The sequence below is a fragment of the Gopherus evgoodei genome, chromosome 12, assembly GCF_007399415.2.
Source record: "Gopherus evgoodei ecotype Sinaloan lineage chromosome 12, rGopEvg1_v1.p, whole genome shotgun sequence".
Lineage (NCBI taxonomy): Eukaryota > Metazoa > Chordata > Testudines > Testudinidae > Gopherus > Gopherus evgoodei.
This window is the reverse complement of record NC_044333.1, coordinates 22,050,960-22,073,620: the sequence shown is the minus strand read 5'-3', so window position 1 is coordinate 22,073,620 and position 22,661 is coordinate 22,050,960. Positions and strand designations below refer to the sequence as shown.

Here is a 22,661-nt window from a genome sequence, read left to right as displayed (position 1 = left end):
AATCCCTTTGTATAGTGCTCAGCTGGATTACACTTTTAATATTACATTACACTATAGTTTTGCCTTCCTCTTACCCCCCCCCGCCCAACCTTCCCCATGGAAACATACTTCCACTTTGGTACCTCATGCCAAGCAGTGATACGCAGAAATGAAAAACACAATACTTAAGAATAATTTCACTGGGATCGTGCTTACAATACACAAGGTGAGATTTTTATAATATACTGTTACAATACAGATGTTAAACAGATAAGGGAAATATTCAGTTCCCAAATTACAGTAGACAAAGGGGTTATAGTCCTTATAAAAGTTTCAGCAAGAAACATTGTCTTAAAGCTGAGAGCATCTTTCTGATGTTAGGTAGAAAGACTCTTGTCAAAACATTCACCATCTGCATATGAAGGTTGCTGATCAGCTGGGCTAACAAAAAATCTTTACAAATTGCCTTTTTTTGAGACAACAGTATTTAACTCTTTCAGACATTCTGTTTCCCATGGAACAGCTTGGCTGTTGTTGCCATGTTTTCTGGTACAAGGCCTCATGGTGGTTCTTTTCCATGGTTCCTAAAGAATATGCAAACCATTTAATCATAGGATTCTATTATGCATATTGGATAATAAAGGAGATTGTGTTTGTGAACATTTCCATCGAGGTGCAGAGAAACTGCTTCCGTTCAATATATCGGGATCCACATTTTCATTTAACGTCCATTGAACCTGAAAGAAGACTTGAAAATCTTTGGAGGAAAAAATGGTTTGTTTTCCCCTGGCTCCTGGAAACAATGACCTCTTGATATGACAGCACCCCTGGAGCAAGGCAGAGTAGAATTCATATACTGAAGCAAATAGATTCCGCCTTGGCCTTTTGACATACTATACTTCCCAGATGAGATAATGGGTTACATCAGGAAAGGTTGTGAGAAACCCCAAAATATGTATTAGTCATTTTGATGAACTTCTTGAATTTGAACCCAAATTTGATCTCCTAAAAATGCAATTTTTCCTAATTACATGTAGCTTTTCATTTTTCACTTAAATGGTACTAGTCACGTGATTTGTCATGGCAATATTTGCATTCCGCCCATTAAACTGAAAAGTCAATTCCTAGATGTAACTTTCAACAACTGATTAACTCTGAATTTCCTCATTGCTAGTCTTCTGTTCTTAACACTGCTAGGTAATTTTGTACATTAGCTCTACTGGTCACACACACACAAGGATTGGAGAATCTGCTCAGCTCAGCAGTATGACATTATTAGCAGAGTGTGAGTGGTTTCATCTAATTCTGTTAAAATTTCCCATTGTTCTTTCCTTCTCAGTTTTCCTGTGCAAGGCTCCCCTCTCCCCCTACTTTCTGCACTTTAGAAGGATTTAGTCTGCTTTGGTGAATCCATTTATTGATATGAGTTAATTATTGTTACTCTTTTCAATGAGTGTCAGTCAAGAACTTCAGATCCTTTAATGTAGTTGCTTCCAAGTATGAAAATCAAAACATATACAGGAAGAATAATGATGATTCCGGTAGAATATGAGGGCTCTTGCACTTGCAAATTCCTTTAAAATGTAGGCAATTTTCTTTACATGCATCATTACAATAAACCTCACAATTTTCTAAAGCCAAGTATATGATCTATACAAACAAATGTGTTTTAACATGAAACATGACTATATACATTACAGTATATGATACACACTTTAAACACTTTAAAATCAATGCTTGATAGACCCCAAGGCTTTTTTCTGTAGTACATAATTAGTATTATATAAAACAATTATTACTACATGCTAGAACAAATTTCCACAGTCTTTCAATTAGTCACAATATATAATATATCTATATCTATATACTGTTTATAGATTTGTTCTGATTAATAAGTGGATTGAGCACACACACCCAGCATAGTACACTCCAGTAACTGCCTAACAACAGTGAATTTACTGACATTATTTTTTAATATCTGACAAAGCTGCAGAAAGTAATGTTTTAAGTGTTCCTAATAAACATATGCAAGTAGGAAAACTTTTTTCAGAGGTAGAGGTTTTATTGCGTAAAACACTGGATAAAACTGTACTGCTTCAAAGACAATTTTTATTCTAACAGCAGAAAGAAAACAGTCATTGCTGAAAAAACAACTTTTAATACTTCTATACCAGAATAAAGTTCTGTCAACTGATGTATTATAATAATAAATAATGACCAAGAATAAACTTTAAATACAAAGTTTTCTAATTGTTACAAGCATAGCAACAAAATCCTCTACTCTATTATTCTCAGATTTCCTCCAAGATAGAAATTTTTCTTTGTGTAGGAATGTAGACAGTATTATGACCAGTATCACAGACTACAGAAGTTACAGAGAAAAAACTTGACATGTTTAGATATGAGAAGCATGATGATATTCAGAAACTGACAATGCATCACTGCTGCTGTCACTTGTTTGTATTACAAGTTACAAATGTTCTGGAAAAAAGGTCTATGTCAGAGGGGAAAATAGGGACAGTAGCACCGGACCAAATGGAATCAACACACACATCACAAAGAACGGGAGATGTTTCCAGTGTCACAAACAGAATTATTGCCTGTCGTATCTGAAAATGCTCAGAAGACACAAAAGAATACTGAAAGAGCTCAAAAAGTGCAAGAGATGGAATGTGGGCTTTTTTTGTTTTTTGTTTTTTTTTTGTTTTGTTTTGATGATTTTTTTTTGCTAAGATATTGAAGGCGGCGCAAACACACAAAAGCAAGCGACTGACACAGTCACCAAACACAGTAGTGCAGTTAAAATCCTAAAGCTTACTACAGTCAGAAAGTTTTCAATAACATTTCAATCCTTTATCTAGGATCATAGAAACAGTTGCATTAAGTTTATCAACTCGATTTAAGTAAGGCAGTGAGAACTATTCTAGAAAAACAAGAAAAGCAGCTTGCTCTGTGCCAGATGGGTCCAAGTTACACAGTGACCTCATTCAAACTGAAACTTCAGTTGGATGACATCCTTTCCGACAGCATATGCAAACCGTATTCCTTATTAGCCTGAGATTTTTTTTTCCAGTCTCAGGGTAGCACTAAGAATTTTATTTACATTGATTGCAGTTTAGTATTTTTTGTAAACTGCTTTAGGCAGAGCTGAAGTTTTAAGGCCCTGGGGTTTTACTCTGTGCTCCCAGCCTGCAAAGAAATATTGACTTTTTTTTTTTTTTTAAGTCTGGATTATTTTGTTTTAGAAGAAGTTCATACTTCTCTACTATCATAATAAACAGATAAACAGCACCGATTTTGCTTCTATCAAAGGAAGTACATTAAAAGGCTAAAATTGTATGCCATTCAAGCAGATTTAAGAATAAACCATTACCTATTATTCTTACTTTTTGTTTTTATTGTGTGTTTCATTGTAGTCTCTCAAAAGCTTCCTATATGGCAAAGAACTTAACAAATTTGGAGGATCCAATCAGTAGAAAAGCTAAAATCTGCAAAAATATAGAACACATTTGTTTTACAAAAACAAAGAAATATTAGCAAAAACACTTTTCTTCATTAGAGACAAAGAGCAGGATGTTTGGATTCATATTTTAGGTCAAGCTACTTTATAAGAGCTTGCTCCAGAAGAAACTCCTGCACTATGTCTGTAACACTTATAAAACCTAACAAATGAAAACTAACCATGACTGGGGAATCCTTCATTCAAGTAAAAAAAGAAAGAAAGAAAAAGAAACCAACCGGCTAGTTAATAATATTCTGTTTCTCACCAGCACCTTCTACAGATAAGTTTCACTAAACAATGTTTTTTTTATATATTGTTCTTCTACTTTTACAACAACCTACTTCTTCATCAACAAGAAAGAAAAGAATAAAATAATTTCCCTCAATACTGAAAGTTAATCTAAAAAAAAATGGAATTACACAACCAATCTGCAATCACACATTGGCCTTCAGATTCTTTCTAACCATTGATTCATTTGGCTGTATATATATAAAAAAACAAACTGAAAATGTAATATATCACAATCCTTTCCAATATAGGTCAGTACTGACCCCAGCTTATGGGCCGTCTAAGATTTCTCCTATAGTGCAGTTGCAACACCACTTGAATTGATTTTCTCTGCAATGACAGCTCCAGTCAGACTGGCACCATGGCAGTCTACCAACACATCTCATTACTATGCTAAGCAAATGACAGCAGCTGGTGTCATATTATAAAGGTGTTTTCAACAATGAAAACACAGCCCCTCAATCTTCAAGGCAACACTAAATCATTTAGACGGTATCATTTTTCTGTTAAGAGCATTATTTTTGGACAAAGACCACTTTGAAGTTTGAAATCGCTCTGCTTTTTAAATAACTAATGACCTCCTAACATTTTAAAATCACTTTATTATCCCACCTACGTTGTTTGGAAGTACTTGTTGCCAGGTAACAGTTTAGCAGCCATTTTCAAGGGCTGGGAATTATTTTTTTTCTTTTTGTAATATATACGTGTAGCTGTATATATATATATTTAAATGTTTTAAACATCCTGTACACCACTGGGAATTTGTACACAATTCTTTTCCTTGGAATGCAGTTATCAAACTCTTACTCAAATGCACACCTAAGAACTGTGTAAAATAATATTGCAATATATAGATTGACTTGTTCAGCTGCATTACTCTTGGGCCTTGCTGCCCTCCTCTGTTAGCTCTGCTGAGCTCCCAGGTTTGACAGCTGCAGGTTCCTCTAAATTCCCAGAAGCCTCGGAGTCAACTCTGGAGCGTTTGAACCTGCGATCTGGATACTGGCTGTTGTCAAAAGGCATGCGATGGACACAAAGAACATGGGTCTTCAGATTTCCCTTCTGAGAGGCACTGTATGGGCAGTATCTGCACTGGAAAGGCCTGTGACCTGCATGACAGACAAAAGTCTGGTTAGTTTTTCTCATATTTACATTTTCACCACAAGCCAGTTCTTTGCAAAGTGTAACAAAGAAATGCTGCTATAAGGAAGAGCTGCATGCATTCAGCAACAATAAGGAATTCATAGTGCTTCTGTTGAGTTCTATTCATACAAACTGTATTGTTAAAAACTCTTTTTCTGGGACATTAAAGAAAACTAGGCCACACCCCCTCCCTTAGTTAACATAATTGTTAAGCATTCACTCAGTGATCCAGTCTGAACACTTGCAAATAGAGTTAACCATATAATAGGCTTTTTTTCTATTTGTTGATTATCTAGAGCAAGGCACAAATGACAATGTGCAGACCCCACTCTAATAAACAGACTTTGTCTTTAGGTCGGTTTCTGAGGATAACGTTGTATGTTTCATTTGATGCACATGGAGTTGTGTTGTTTCGTGTTTTTCTAAATGGATAGCAATAAGGGATTGAGATAAGCAAGCCCTCAAGCCTGCAAATACTTACACATATGTGTAACTTCACTGCAGTGGGACTACTCATGTGAGTAACGTGATGCAGCTGCATGAGTGTTTGCTGGATGGAGGCTCAAAACTATAGCTAATTTAAAAATAAAATATCCACTCTAGATTAGAAAAGGAAAGTTACTGCACAGAACCTGATGTATACTTGTGTATGAAATAGTGACTGAAAAACAGGCATGAATGAAACACAGGACTTTTTAGTCAGTCTTGCAATGTGCCTTACATTATTTTTCATAATAGTGTGACTTTGAATCTTGGTGCTGTATCGGTATTGGAGGTTATGTTTCAGCAATCACATTTCAACCTATGCTGGGAAGTTGTTGATGTGCTTTACTGGAACTTTATGAGCTTTGTCTCTCAAATTAACTTAAACCAGGACCATCTGAGGTCAAATGCGCTTGGCTTGCTTTAATTTGCTCAAATAAATGAATAAATAAATGTGCCAGACCATCTACATAAATCCAGGACAAGTGAAAAACAATATCCAATATCCACATTAGAAGAGCACTTTCCCCCCTCTCCTGTTTCTATACTACATACTACCCATGAAGCAGAAGGAGTAGTAGTAAAGTACTGTAGGTGTGAAAGCACTGCAGTGCACGCAGGGTGGGAAGGGGCCAAGAGTGGCTAGCTCAAGAAATGTCACAGGCAGGTGAGCTGTAGCCAATCATCATTTAGATGTTATCAAGTTAGTTTTACATACGTAAGTGGAAGATGGGTAGCCTGGTCAGACGTTATTCCCATTAGAGAAAGAGGTCTGAAGTGACACTAGCATTACACTGGTGGTGTTCTGGATGGTGTGTTGTCAGGAAAACTCACTCCATGTAAGAGATGTCATCAGCTGAACTAGAGTGCTTGGGCCCCTAAAACAACCCACTATTTTTTATAGAAAAAGTGAGAATTAGCACCTGAACACTGTGTCCACACACAAGATTCTAGCTGTTCCTTGGGAGGAGGGAAGTGTTGTACCCAGAATACAGACCTATGGGCATATTTCCTCAAGCAGGGATACGACATTTGTGTATGGAGGAGATGCCTGCCCATCATCAATAAATTGATGTCAGTTATGTTAGGACCATGTCCTGCTCCAGAATATAAAATATTTAGATTTGCCTAAATGGATCTACAGGACATAGTAAGTTGGTTTCTACCTAAGTCTCAGGCTTGAAGCACTCAAAGTTCTTCTGCTCCTCAGACAGGGAGGTGAAGGGAAATCTTCTAGACAAGGTACTCAGGGAAAAGAGATGAAACCCAGAAATCATTAGTCTTAGCAAGGGCAAATTTCCAAGGAAAATTTCATCTTGGAAGAAGTAATAGGGAACATAATGAATACAATCAGGAATAGGTAGTTATAGAAATAGGAATGGGTCAGGAATTTCACAGAGGAATTTCAGCAGGAGGACTACAAACTGAGGTCAAGGAAGAGATTACTAGACCTATTCAATGCATTTCAAGATCAGTCCCTTAAATCCAATGGACTATACGTCCATAACTGCACTCACAACATTTGAAAGTATCAGTTATATTCTTCCACAATCCACTTTTGTGCACAGAAAATGGGTGCAAAACTGAACGGGTTTAAAGAAGGAGATTCACTGAAATTATGATTTGCATTGTTTTGGAAATTCTAAGCTAGGTTGCAAAACTCAGAAGAAATATCCAATAAAATCATTCAATTTCACAATTATCCCTTCAGTTCATAGAAGGAAACATCACATCTTGGAAAGAGATCTCAGTGATAAGGTATGAGTTTGGTCTATTTTATCCTGGCAAGGGTGTTTGTAGTTTTGATTTCAAAAATTCCTTTGTTTGTTCAACTGGTGGTTTATGCTGAGGATCACAGTACGTGTATTTTAAACTGAAGGCAGAACCTATACTGAAAATCTTGGAACCTTTATTTGCTGATAATAAGTAATATGTTGATTGATTGATATTTTATATATATACACACAGACACAGACACAGACACACACACACACACACACACACACAGAGTACCTTTCAGCTCAGGATCTCAAAGCATCTAGAGAAGTGGGTACATATTATTACTCTCTGTTACAGATGAGGAAACTAATTTACAGAGAGATTAAGTGACTTGCCCAAAGTCACATGGGAAGTCTTTGCAGTCAAGAATCAAATGCCTATCTCCTGACACCAAGGTCCGTGATATCACCATAAGACTATACTATGTGCCTGGTCAGATTCCTTTATGGAAATAAGGTCATCCTATCTGATTAAAAGGACCACTGGAATTTATACACTGACAAAATGTTTGTCACAAAGTGCATGTAAAACAAATTCTTCCTATAGTGAATAAATTAGCCATTACTGAGTTGTAGTGAATTTATATTTTAGGATATATAGTAGCTGTAAATACAAGTGAAAAATCAGTATAATGAAGTCTCTATATATTATTAAAGCTAATTTGCTATAAACAGTCTAGCGTCTGCAAAGGTTTCATATAAGAACACTTAAAATTGCATAGAGTAATACTGTCATAATGGGGGCCTCACCCAAAATCTATTAAAGTCAATGAGAGTCTTTAAATTGTCTTCAGTGAGCTTTGGATCAAACCTATGTAGAACAGTTTTCTTTACCTCCTGTTAAGAGAAGGTTACCTTTCTTTCCCCTAACATACTTTTATTCATCCATCCATTACATTTTAACTGATTTAAATTATCTGCAAACAGATAGCAAATTATATTTCTGCAAGCTTCACTTTGTACATTACAAACACACACAAAAAGCCTCTATGTTAAATGAACGTTCTTAGGGTTGCAAAGTCAAGCAGTCAAAAAGCTGGGAAATGCCAGAATTAATGTTGCCTTTGCAACCTTAATTCAGCCCCCTTGTATGTCTGCATTACAACACAGTCTTTAGCAACATGATCACAGACTATTTTTTCCACAGGAACTCTGCCTCATTCAGTGCACAGAAGGGATGGTGCTCACTTAACGAGCAGCTATTCAATATTTCGTTTTATCTTCACTGCTCAATGTCCAGCCATAGGCCTCATTCACGGCACACTTTTCAATCCCTGCTCTGAAGACTGAATTATTAATTTTCTCATGGGCTTTTCTGTGGTGCTCATCACTACAATATCTGAGTGTATCACAGATATGAATGAATCACAACACCCCCGTGAGTTGAGGGGGAGGTCATATTCTCATTTTACAGATGGGGAATTGAGGCTCAAAGAGATTAAGGTCCAAAGTATCAACTAATTTTGGCTGTCCAATTTGAGACACCTAAGACCTGACTTTTCAGAGAGCTTAGCATTATATAGCGCTTCACATGTTCACAGAGTACAGCTTCCTTTGACATCAGTTGTGGCGATGAGTGTGCAGCACTTCTGCAAACCAGACCCCAATGTCTCACGTCAAGCACCCAATTAGCAACAACTTGGTGAGAAAACTGGTTTAAGCGACTTGCCTAGAATGACACAGGAGCTCTGTGGCACAGGCTGGGATAGAATCTAGTTCCTCCACGGCAGCAATCAACTGCCTTAACCATGAGACCAGCCCGTCTCCTCCTGCAATCCTTTGTGAATCTTTTGCATTCACTATATACCTTCCAACTTCTGCAACAAATGAGGCCGGAGTCCTACAAACAACAGCCTCTTATTCAACCCTGATTCATACCCAAAGCAGCTCCATCCTGTGCATTGAATGAGGCAGGGGTCTTGTGGAAAAAATGTTATGTGATCATGTGATTAAAGATTGTATCATAATGCATATGCACACGGTTGTAAAAGCAACCTTTTTCTGGCATTTCATAACTTTTTAGTGTTTGACTTTGCAACCCTAATAAGTCCCTTTATTTTAACAAGCAAAATGAAAAAAACAGCAACCTCCCCCCCCGAAATTCTATCACGTAGCATCATGAACCAACACCAACGGAGTTGGGGCCTTTACATCCACTATACAGACCTCTGCCACTTGAGCTAACAGAATAGCTGACAGGAGTAGTAGGTTGACATCCTCTATGTGGACCAGCATTTAGAGAGGGACAGCTGGTTTCTTAGATTTTGTTGACCTCAGAGGAATGGGGAGACTCAGGAATCTTATGTTCCAGTTCAGGCTCTGAAATGGAGTGGATCTAGTGGGATTCCTCTGCTCATTTCCTTTTTTCATGACCCTTTCTGCTCTGCTCCTCAACCTGTCCCTTGTCCTAGTCCTCTCTTCCCCACTTCTCGTTCCTCATCCCAGCTCAATTTCATCAACTAGCCAGTCCCAGCCTCCACACAGCAGGCTTCTCATCCCAGAATCCTTAGCCAGCAAATCTAGTCTCACTCCTCCTGACTCACCCTCCCTGTCCCAGTTTCTCCTACTCCTAGTCCCAAGCTCAGTTCTCCCTGAATCTCAGTCCTTATCAAATCTATCTCCCCTCCCCCTTCACCTCTTTACTTCTGATCCCACTGGTTCTCAATCCCAGTCTCCTTGCCAAGCTAGTGATAGTATCCCCCGCTGGCTCCTCATCCAATTTTAGTCCCCTCACATTAGCTCAGTCTCCCATGCCATTTCATTCCCTGACCCAGTATCCTTGCCCAACCAGCTGCAGTCCATCTTTTTCAGATCCTGATCTCAGTCTCCTTGTCTAACTAGTCACAATCCCCCCTGGATCCCAGTCCCACTGTCCTTGCCCAGATAGTCACAGTCTCCCTCCAATTCAATTCCCAGTTGTCTCCACCAGCTTCCAGTCCTGGTTTCTGTCCCTTCTGTCCCATGGGCTTCTTGTTCCAGTCTACTTCTCCCTCTACCCCCACCACAAATCTGACTTTGGTTCCATTCTGGGTGGGAGCATGCCCAGTGTGACTGAAATCTTTTGCAGAACTTAACTGCTGAAATCTAAGAAGTCTCTGCTGAGCATGTGCAAATCATGATTTTTGTCAAATTAGGGCAGATTTGCACAGGACGGCAAAAGTCATGTCCTTGACACAAAGGCAACCCACTGCCAAATTTCAAATCCCTGCTCCAAAGCAAGAGGGGTCCCAGAGCTTTTCAAAAAAAGGCCACCATTTTTTTTGTAACACTGGCAAAACAGCAAAGAGTCCTGTGGCACCTTATAGACTAACAGACGTTTTGGAGCATGAGCTTTCGTGGGTGAATATCCACTTCGTCAGATGCATACCCACATGCATCTGACGAAGTGGGTATTCACCCACGAAAGCTCATGCTCCAAAACGTCTGTTAGTCTATAAGGTGCCACAGGACTCTTCGCTGCTTTTACAGATCCAGACTAACACGGCTACCCCTCTGATACTGGCAAAACAATGTATTTTCCTTAGCTTTGCTCTCAGAAATGGCTGAACTGGTTTGGTTGAAATTTTCCAAAATATTCCACCTGAAGCAGACACCCAGAATGGAGGAATTCAGCTCAAATGGTTAAAGGTTTGGCAAGTTATAAGCAACTGGAAACAGGGTCTTATAATAGGAAGTACAGGCAACATTAATAACAAACACCACACTAGCCCTGCCTACAAAATGTGATGTCATTTATCAGTTCTTTGGGGTATTAGCTTGATCATAAGTACTGATCATTAAAAATAGTAATACCAATTCATACACTGTTCCGTTAAAGTAATATTGAAACAAAGAATTCACAAACCATGGGGTAAAACAGCATTTTATATTAATATAATATTTGTAATAAACCCTTATTCCATTCAGTATCACAAAAGGTTCAAAACTGTGCAACTGTATATGGGGAACATAATTTATTAATTCAACAAAATTTAACAAATAAGACCATATAAAATGCACCTAAATGGATTCTGTTCAATGTCTTTTTTCCTACTGCTTACTTTTTGAGGCCATCAAAATTTCACATCACTGCCATATGAAAAGTAAGTACACAATAAGTTAATTTATATTGTCACAATACAGTACAACTGTGGTAAAGAGCACATTCATTTTTAATCTGGTATGAATAATATATAAATATGTATACAGAGTGAGGGTCAAAGGAAAGCAAGAAGAACATTGTTTACAGCAGAAGTAGTACAAAAACCAGAGATTATTCTTACTTGCAAAGATAACAATATCTGCAATTTGCTTGTAACTAAGGGACAAAGGAAAATGCCCATTTCTCTTGGGTAACCCATCCATTAATTATGGCTCAAAACTTGTTGTGGGCAGCAGGTTCTTAAAATAACCCTTCCTAGATAAGTTGGCAATAAATTTATAATGTTTTATCTAGTGGTGGTTGGTGGGTTCTTTCTTTGCAAGTTATAGGCCATATGTATTCTACCTTCTATATATCTTCCAATAACATTATTTGAAAGCCCTTTAAGAAAAAGAACCCTGCCTGATGGTTCAGAAGATAATGTGTAATGCATTGCATTGCAGTGTGGGAGAATCAGGTTAGAGGTAGGCCAGCATGGAGAGCAAATTATGGAGCATCCTTCTCAGATATGAAGGAGGAGTAGGAGGACACTATACTGCTTACAACTCAAACAACCTGGCGGTAGAGTAGCACACTACACTGCTTGCACTTCAGTGTCTGAAGACTTTTCAACCCTGTGGACTGAGAGCAGAAATTGTAAAGCAATGGAGCTACAAAAGAAAAACAGGAAGGATCGACTATAATTGGAGTAATGGTGTCAGGAAGCAGTTGTGGAAGATGCAGAGTGCCCCTGAGAGATGACGAGTACCCTCAGCACCCACTTAGGCCAACGGGAGTTGACAGCACTCAGAACCGTGTAGGTCCAAGCCTAGAAATGGAGAAAGCACTAAGGCCAAGATCCTCCAAGGTATTTAGGTGTCTAATTCCCATTGAAATTGATTTCACCGAGAGTTAGGCATCTAAATACCTTGAGGATCTGGGCACAGGACTCACGCTTGGGCTGTCCCAGTTTTTTGTGTGTCTGCCCTGGGAAGAATACAAAGCTTGGACAGGATGAACATTCTGGTCTTGAAAAAGAACTAGCAAATATAAAGAAAAAAACCCAATCCTTTACTTTCTTCTGCCTTTTAAACAAATATGTTGCTTTGTTAATTTAGACTTTGAGAAAAAAAATGTTTGTTTTGTTTTGTTTCAAATTTATGATCTGATATGTTGCTTTGTGACATGTCATGTCAACCTGCATCAGTCACATTGTGTTAGGTTTCATAACATGGCATGACTGATGCAGCCCAACATTGTGCATCAACGGAATGGAATTTGAAAATGCAGGTTTTGAGAAAGGCATAGATCTCCAAGTAGGTTTTTATGACTGTATAGGGGCAACAATGTCTACAGCTGGAACTGAGCGTTTGTCAGTGGGTTGTTTGCCAAACCCATTTTGCATTGGTATATCTTTAAAAATCAAACAGTGCCACTGTCGCACATAAAAACCTCAATATCAGTATAATCAGGTTACTGACTGTACTCTGTATACTGCTGATAGTTGCTAATTTACCAACTTCGATATGGATCTATTATTTAAGATTCACACCAACAGGAGAGGGAGAGAACAAGAGATGAATGCTGAAGTATTTTTCATTGAAAAAAAAATCATTTACATGTTGAAGCTGCATTTATTCTCCACTCCTATAATTATTTGATTGGCATCCAAATACTAGAAAATTTTGCACAAAGAAACATCTTATTTTGTGGTATTACAGGCACATATGTAAGGGTTTGCATTAAAATGTTAAAATAGGCATTGGATTAGTCACATGGATAAGATCAGGAATTTATTCCAGATTGTTAAGAGAGTACTAATAGCAGCAAAACCATGGCTTTCTCCCAAAGCAACAAGAAATCAGTAATTTGAAAGAAAAATGCCAATAATACATCATACACACAAGCCGTCTGTTGTCCCCACTACACTACTTTTTATTATATTGCATATGTGTACATATATACACACAGGGAAAGAGAGACAACTGCATACACATAATTTTACTTATAAATGTAGAGAAAAGGATGAAGAGCAATATAATGATGAATGGAAAACAAATGCTGTGTAATGTACTATAAATTATAATTAAATCCTGAGAAAAATGTTTACTAGATATGACATTTGTTCCCTTAAAATGCAAAAATGACAATGTTCATATGACAGAATGCTCTGAGTGTTTCTCATTAGGTGGCCGATGGTTCTGAAACATTGTAACATTATTACCATGTGTTATGACAAGTTAATTTCAAGTTTCTTCCTTACTGTAAGTACATGCTTTTTGGCGAAACTTGACAGTAAGTCCCATCACCTCTTGCAGATGACCACCTTATTAGGTCACTAAGTTTTTTGAGTCACGACAATGGAAGACACGTCATGCTCTTTTTGTATTTGTAAAGTCTCCTTTAATTTTCCTCTAGGAGAAGAAGGAGGATGGTCCAGTTATTAGGCTACTAAGGCTCCAGAGACCTGTGTTCAATTCCCTGCTCTGCCACAGATTTTCTGAGTGACCTTGACCAAGTCACTTAATCCCTTTGTGCCTCAGTTCCCTATTTGTGAAATGGGGATAACAGCACTGCCCTACCTCACAGTAGTGTTGTGAGGATATCCATTAAAAAGTGTGGGACACTTGGATACTCTGCTAATGGAGTACCCATGGACAGATGTCAAAGGGGAAATGTTGAAATGGACTGGACCATAATTTGCTGTTTGCTGTTGATACAGTTGGATTTCCAACTGGAAATGTGTTCTACAGTTGCTAGGAGCAAATAAAGGAACCTATTCATTCCCATTTAGGTACAGTTAGAATTTCAAGCGGGAGGTAGCAAGCACCAGTAGAGGTATACAGAGAAAGGTTTTAATGTTCAGAAGCGTATTTGACCAGATGCCAAGAAAACACATCAAGGAAACAACCTTAGAACATGCTTCTGACCAACCCAAATGTAGGTTCTTCTTGCCACCAACTTAAAAATCATTTCTACCAAGAACAGCTGCTTTTAAATCTTTGTTTCCCATGAAAATCCATATCAGAGGTAGAATCGTGATTTAAGTGAACCCATGGGCATTTGCCATCAGAAGGAACAATTCCAAGATGGTGGCCATATGCTTTCTGCCTGACAGGAAAACCTTTCTGAATGACTCCCTGGCAATCCCTGTGACCATCAGCTTGGAAGTAATTGTGTAATGCATCTTCATCTTCACAGTTTGGCATCTCAGGAGAACTAAATGCTTGCTACCATTTTAAGGTGACAGCAGTATAGCATACAAACAAAAATTTAAAAAGGGAAAAATATTTTCATTTAAAAATTGGCTACTACTCTTGTGCATTCCATTCTTTTTATCCACAAATATTCATAAAGATTTTTACTATTCAAAGCAAACATCCTAAATACGGTCTGTATTACCCAATAGACCAAAATGGCTCTAAAGCAGCCATTCCAATTGTGTGCATAATAATATGGATGGATAAAAGCTCAATACATATAGTTGTCCAATAGACAATAATGACTCTGACTGAACCATTCCACTTTATTGGTCTCGCACTATGCATTTATAAAACTCCCGGAATACCAGACAGATTAGAACTGGTACAATCAGATTGATATATGCAATAAAAGTTTTCCAGAATTTCTGAATATACATTTAACCACACACAAGCCCTGGAACAACTCATGGAATGTTATTATTTGCCCAACTCTATTGGGTAAATAACAACATTCCATGAAATGATTTTTAATTTATTAAATTACAACAAATAAATTAAATTTAACCCCCCTAAATGTAATGTTGAACACACAAGCTTTTTAAATTAACAGAACTGTCTGATATTCTAAACAATTGACAGAATACAAGTATAGACAAAGAAGTACAAACAAATGAATTTTAGAAATGATTGGAAAAGTTTTCACCTGTTATGACTGGAGCTCAGGCTTCTGTGCTTTACCTGCAATGCTTGATGACATCTCAGACACTACTCAAGCTGAATTTTCTGTGTTACTATAGGGCTTGATTCTGCAAACGTTCTAAAGAACAGCCAGAGAGACTACCGATGGTGGGAGGCACGCTAAAGACATGATTCAGACAGTGTTTAACCACAAGCTTAAGTCTCACCGATGTGCTTAAGCACTCTCCTGAGGAAAGATGCTTTCCAGGTTTGGAGCATAAGCTTGGTAGTATAGATCCGCATGCATACTGAGTGCAGAATAGCCTTAGTGTCAGGTTAGCAACTACTGAAGGATCTCCCCTGCACAGGGAAATGTTTCACGTGACCCCAAGATTTGGGGAAGGGCACAAAGAGCACCTTTGTGTCACTTCCTCACTTGTGCTGAAACTAAGAAAATGGTGTAATGGGCCTACTCACTTGAGTCAAAGCATAAAAACGTATAGCCTCAGGCTCTTAACGATGATAAAGATGTCGTTGGTTGTAGCAGGGGAAACAAGCAAAGTAAGAAAACAAAATTCATTATTAGTTTTTAAATGTATTTGTAACGTTAAAATCTACACAATGGACCAAATTATACTCTCAGGCACCTACTTGGCTCCTTCAGAATCCAAGTGAAGGTGCAGTCTATTCATGATCTGGGATCTTTAGTACTTCTGAATAAGCATTTCAGTTCACTATTTAATAATCTTAAAGGTATAATATAAGCCTAAAGAAGCCGGGAAAGTGATAATGTTAATGCTGAATTCCTTTCATTGCACCATTAAAATAAACAAGTTATGTTACAAAAATGGAATTTAAAGCAACAATTCAATGTTTATCTTAGGTCAGTGATTCTCAACAAAAGGTCTCAATAAAAGGGGGGCCACGAGCAGGTTTCAGGGGCCTGCCAAGCAGGGCCAGTGTTAGACTCGCTGGGGCCCGGGGCAGAAAGCTGAAGTCTTGCAGTGTGAGGCTGAAGCCTAGGGCTCCCAGCCCTACACCTGGGGCTGAAGCAAAAGGTTGAGCAACTGAGCTTTGTGGGGAGCCCTGTGACACGGGGCCCCAGTCAGTTGCCGTGCTGGCTACCCCCAGGGTGAAAGTAAGGCAGTACAGGCTGGTATGGCGTACCAGTAAAAAGTGGCTGCTGGTACCAGCCCGTACAGCTGACTTTAAAGTGGTGCTGCGGCAAAGGACCCTGCTTAAAGTGCTGCCATGGCAGCTCTTGAACGTCGTTGCCCCTTTTGCCCCCCCCCCCCAGGCCACCGACAGGCAAAAGGAGCAGCTGCCCTGGGGCCAGCAGTTTAAAAGCGGAACTCCGGGCCCTTTAAATCACCTCTGGAGCCCTGGGTGGCATGGGCCAAGCAGTGCAGATGCTGACCCCCAGCCCTGCCCCTTCCACCTGAGGCCCTGCCCCTTCTGGGGGCCGAAGTCGGCCCCCGTACTGGTAAGAGTTCAATTTTACTTTCACCCCTGGCTATCCCCTGATGCTGGCCTTGGCTTTTATAGGCAGAAAAAGTTGTTGTGACACTGGTGGGCCACGGAGACCAAAAGAAGAAAAACAAAATAAACAACTCCATATGTAAAACTGCCAGAAGTAAATCATAACAATGTAAGAATGGCCATACTAGGTTAGACCAATGGTCCATCTAGCCCAGTATCCTGTCTTCTGAAAGGGCCAGTGCCAGATGCTTCAGAGGAAATGAACAGAACAGGGCAATTATTGAGTGATCCCTCCACTTTGGTCCCATACCAGCATCTGGAAATCAGAGGCTTAATACATGGGGTTGCATCCCTGACCATCTTGGTTTATAGCCACTGATGGACCTATCCTCCATAAACTTCTCTAATTCTTTTCTGAACACAGTTAGAATTTTGGCTTTCACAACATCCTCTGGCAATGAAGTACTTCCTTTTGATTGTTATAAACCTGCAGTCTATTAATTTCAAATCAGTGTCAGACAGAAGCTAACCCTCACATGGATGTAAAGTCAATCTTAATAAACAGAAACAATTAGCAAATTCTATCATTTTCCTTCATATTTATGCTTTCAAATCATTAATCAAATCAGTCATCAAACATGAGAAGAAACATCTCTAATTTTACCATTTTTACCTTGTTATATATTGATGGTAATAAAAATATAAATATTTATTATATGAAAATAGATGCACTAAGATAGAGGAGTTTGTATGCTGTGTTGAGTAATCTAAATTCCAGAAATAGCTAGATTAAATTGCCTGTGGTTGAATGCAGACTGTATTTCATATTCCTTGAAAAGATCACCTGACTACAAAAAAATATTTTTTTCACAGAGTAAGATTTTTAAAACAGGTATGTCTGATTTAAGAATAGAAACAGATACAAAATCATCTCTTGTGGAAGAAACTGGTACATTCAGCTTGGGAAAAGAATAGTTATTATTTGTTATAAAATATTTTTTCTACAGGTAGGAATATGTTCTCATCTCTCTACAGTTTCTTTCAAATATGTATTGAACATTTTATGACACATTGCACACAGCACAACACAACACATAAATAAATACTCGGGACTTCATAAAACAAAGGCTTAAGTATTTTAAATTGCCTGCCAAATTCTCTATATATCTGGTGTAATGCAACATTTTTGTGCACAATAGGACGCCATTTTGTTTTTGACACAACAGTGTGAGTTAAGAGCAAAATGCCGGAGAGTACCCCAAATGAAGTTAGTGGGAATTATGTCATTTGTGGAGCCTGGAATGTCAGCCGTAATTCTGATTGTCCAATGCTTTGGTAGATTTAATTACATTGAAATAGATTTTCAAATTTATTCATTTTGGTTTATATACACAAATATATTAGAGAGTTCACATTAAGGGTACTAGGTGGTAAGCTATCCTGGAAAAATTTAGAAAGGCAACTGTTGTGAAAATTTATAATTTCCACAGTGGCCAGGCAAAAAATATAAACTTTCGTTCCTCTCCCATGTCACCACTCTCGCAATAATTTTCTCTTTCACCAAATGCCAGAAGAAATAGATGGGCAATTCACTGTCCCTAAAGATCTGTAGGTTCTGGCTAATTCAGACAAAGGGTGGGAGTGAATTCCAAAGTCAAAGATAGATTATACACTGCTAACACATCCCCTTTCTTTCTATCACTCCGGTTTGAGTGTCTGGGTAGATTGCAGCTAACGAAGTGTAGCCAAGGAGAGACGTGGTCTCAGAGGTAGATACCATTTTAGTTCTTAGTATAAATAACTGATCAATACAGAGTTCTTCTAAATACTGTACCTTGCAAGATACAAGTTTAGGTAGTACACTCCTACCCCTTCTGTGTGTGAAGACATGAATCAACTCATGTGTAACCCAATCTATTGTTTTACTTGTTCTACCACTTCTTTTACATTTCTTCTACTAATCATATCTCTGGTATTCAGTTCTGAGGAAATACACTTCTTAGTTATGAAACTCTTGACCAAACTATCTCGAGTTCTCTCGCTAGCTCTTTCATGAGAAATTTCAACCTCCTGCTCCCTCAAGTGTTTTCAGGAGTCCAATACACTTTTAATCTTTCAAGGGATACTTAGCTTTGAGCATGAAGCACTATGTTCACTTAAGTGAGGGTTTCCAGGATAAACCCTGCACTCTGAGGATATGGGACTGTAGAAACAGAGATTACAGAATTATGGAAGTTACTACTGGAAAAGGCCTAATCAGTGATCTTGTTTTCCTGCCAGTATATTCTTACATCCTATGTTCAGTCTAGTTTTAATATATGAAGCAGTGAAGATATTCCCCCTGGCAAATTATTCCAGTCTAATATGTTAAATATCACTGTTACATTTCCCCTAATATTCAGCTCTTCTTCTTAGTTCAGTTTTATTGCTAGTTGAACACCCACCTCCTTTAGACTACCCTAACAACTCTCTCTCTTTTCAGTATTTACACCTCGTAAACAATTGAACAAAGTCAGTTCATATCCCCTGAGGGTCTGGTGTTGAGAATATGTGAGCGTATGAGTAACCTTTTTCCCTGTAAGTAGTCCTATTGCCCTCAGTAAACCTGATCATTCAGATACATAAGGCTTTATGTCCTAAATCTTGTATCATTATTTCATCAACATTTCCTTGTAAGTTACAAATGTTTAGAACAACTAACATGGGTAACCACTGATTCAAAGGACGTAATTATTCATAAATATAGTAGTGTTTCTCTATCACTGTTGCCACTGTCTTGAATTTGTTTATTTTATTTGGTGGAGTGGCAGTAAAACAAAAATCTTATTCCCAATTTTCTGGTAAATCTCAATCACAACTTTCAAAGGGCCAGATCCTCACTCATTTTATCAACAAAGATATGCAAATTCACATCAGGTGAGGATCTGGCTCTGTGTGTGTATCCAGGTAAAGATTAGGAATTTCTCCTGTAGGCCCAGATTCACCAAATCACTTAAGTATGCAGTTAAACAATGGGATTAGTCACATGCTTAATGGTAAACACGTTCTAGAGTACTTGCTGAAAGGAGGCCTTAAAATGTACTAAGTGTTTTCTACATCCAAGATGTCACTTAAGATGAACATGTTCTTTAATTTTAGATGTTGCTTAGTTATGTAAATTAGGTAATGTAAATGTAACTTTGTCACATTATAACTTTCATTTAACTGATGATGCTCTATCCACAGCGACATGTTAGAAAAGAGTCTCAGGAAAATCAGAACACCTTAAGTAAATAAACATCCAGCATACGAAAAGCTAATATTTTAGATTATCTGGGGATAACTCACTACCCACTTATCATTCTACTGAAAACATTACTACTATCTGTTTATGGGGTTATGTGTGTGTAGTTTGCAGAACATCGCTATCAACAATGCAATGGCATTACATTCCATCATTGCTGTTGCACTGAATTAATATGAGTACCTTTGTGAGTGATTATACAACATAATTTATATCTCACTAGGTATATTATGTATATCTACATTTAGCATATATATATATATGCATCTATCTTTAATATATATTTTACACACACACACACACACAACATTTTTTATCATATCCAGTTGAACAAATCAGTAGCTTGAACAGTAAAAATTAAAAGATTGAAAAGGATAAAATGAGCACAAACTTTTCAGGATCTTTCTCTTTGGAAAGTGCTATTGATGATGTCACAGAAAAAGTGTCTTTTTATTAAGTCACAAAAGAAATGCTCTCTTTCCCCCCGCCCGCTTCCCTCCCTCCTCTCCCCCCGGTTCTCTTTCCTATAAAGGTGTCAGACTTTGCTTTTTCTTCTTGGCATGATCCAGAATATATGGCTGAGGAATGACAGATGTCTGCAACCAGCTGCAGTGAAGCATGCTAAAGTTTCAGTCTAATCCACTTATTTCACTGCAGTCACGTAAACCAAAACAAATGGGCAGTGCCTTACATTATAAAAACACAGCAGCATTACTTTGTTGCATAATGTAGCTGATACGCCATCTTATCATTTTTCCTACTGCAGAAAGAATTCACCTCTATATTAAAAACACTCCCTGAAAGTTCTCCCATTCTACTCTCCCTTATTTTTTTCTTTTAAGTTCACACAGCATTCCTGTTATGCTCCAGATGTTACTCAATTTGCTATAAAAATAATATGTTTAGTGAAGACTGATTATTGTTGAGAAAGCATAAGATCATTCAAAAGACATACAGCCTGATTCTGTTCTCACACTGATTTAAAAAAAAAAAAGATGCAACTTTAACTGGTTTATGCTGATGTGAGCGAGATCAGAATTAGGCCATTGTCTCCAGTTCAAACACATGCTGCATAATACCTGTATGCTCACACATTTACCCTTTATCGATAAAAATACATAAAATGTGCATATATGTTTTCTTACGTCTCAAACTGGAAACATCAAGGTACGCATAAATACTAATTTTAATCAACTTGAATAACCTCTTTCAAAAAAAATCTAGTTATTAAGAGGAAAATTCTTTGCCTTTACATTTAATTCAATATTTGAAATAAAATCCCCTTCTCTATTTTGTTATACCGAAGGGAGTATAAAATAAGTGAACATGGCATTGCTTCCTGGAAAGGGAGACCCTGCCTCACTTTAACATGTAGTGTAACAACCTTTTGAACCTTTCCTCCTTTAATCCTTGTAAGGAAAGAGAAAGGAGAAGGAATCATGTGGTTCTCTCCCTGCCAGCAGTTTCAACAGCTGTGAAGCACTCTTTCAGCACAATTCATAAAAAAAGATGTGTTGGATTTTGCCTATGGCAGAATGGCGTACAATTTCTGGCCCTTCAGGCTATAACAATAAATGCAAAGAGGAAAATTTTGAGATTTCCCCCCTTAAACTTCCCACAACAACCTCAGCAAAACCACATGACTTGTCTTGTACAATCTCCCTGGTGTTTTCAGTGCTACTTTGGCAGGAAATCAGAATTACTGTTATATAAATTCCATCTGATGCCAGAGCTACCATCTGTGAGTAAAACTGCTTCACCTACGTCTGCCGGCAAAGCCACTCTCCCAGAGACAAGGGAGAAGGAAAAAAATTTGATTAATTTGCAGAATGCTTGTGATTTGCTCATATATTATTATAACTGCTCATCAGCACATGACAAATTCCCAGCACTCTGCACAGGAACCCGTTCAGTTTCAGCAGTTTTTTGCGTCGGCACCTGACAGACTGCAGAGCCACTAATGACTTTCAGATGCTTACAAACAGTAATTCTATCTTCAGAATAAAAAGAAAAATCCGTAGGAAGAAAAGAGTAGAGTTAGTCTATTTCACTTCCTTCCTGTATATCAACATGATTTAACTCTTAAGGGCAGCAGTGGCTCCAAGATCACAGCAAGGCTGCTACTTGCCTGTAAAAGACAAAGACTGCCAATCTCAAGAGGAAAGGTGAAAGCAAAAGCCAGTCTCTTAAGGCTTTCGTTGTACCAGTACCAAAGCCAGTGAAACACAAAACAGGTATTCAAGGAAACGACACACCTACTCTGCATTATTCAAATAAAATAACTGTTCCTTTAGGTGCTTCCTAATTTTATGTCCTTGTCCTATTTTAATACTTCTGATAACCTTTTGCATTTTCAGAGAACACATCTGCTTCTTAACTGCAGCTGAAATTTTTTTCCCTTTAAAACTATGATTATGCTTTCTGAAGCACTGTTTGCTTGATTGCCTGTTTTAGATTAGAGACTTTAGCAAGGAAACAAAGACTTCAGAATGCACATCAGTCCCACATATGAGAAACCACAGAAGGAATAAGCAATAAAATGTGATGCACCATCTGTCCACAAACAATAACCTGCATGTTCTGAAGGCTTACAAATTATTTAGCACACAACCTCACCGAATTATAGGACCCTTAAATAGAGCAATAGACTGGGAATGAGAACCTCTTTGATGTCCTTTTGTATTTTTTTTTAAATTCAGTCTCAATTGATTGCTAACAGTTGAGG

General features: G+C 38.0%; 1 protein-coding gene across 4 annotated transcripts in view; it reads right to left on the bottom strand.

Annotated features, from left to right (window-relative positions):
• Window positions 1–338: 338 nt before the first annotated feature.
• ZNF536 (zinc finger protein 536) overlaps window positions 339–22,661 on the bottom strand; it is a 422,921-nt gene continuing 400,598 nt past the window's right edge. For 3 of the 4 annotated variants that reach the window (XM_030581943.1, XM_030581945.1, XM_030581944.1), the window contains one exon: window positions 339–4,878. In XM_030581943.1, the coding sequence (XP_030437803.1) occupies window positions 4,643–4,878 (236 nt within the window). In that variant the 3' untranslated portion in view covers window positions 339–4,642. The remainder of the gene's footprint in view (window positions 4,879–22,661) is intronic. The other variant, XM_030581946.1, reaches the window with a different exon arrangement.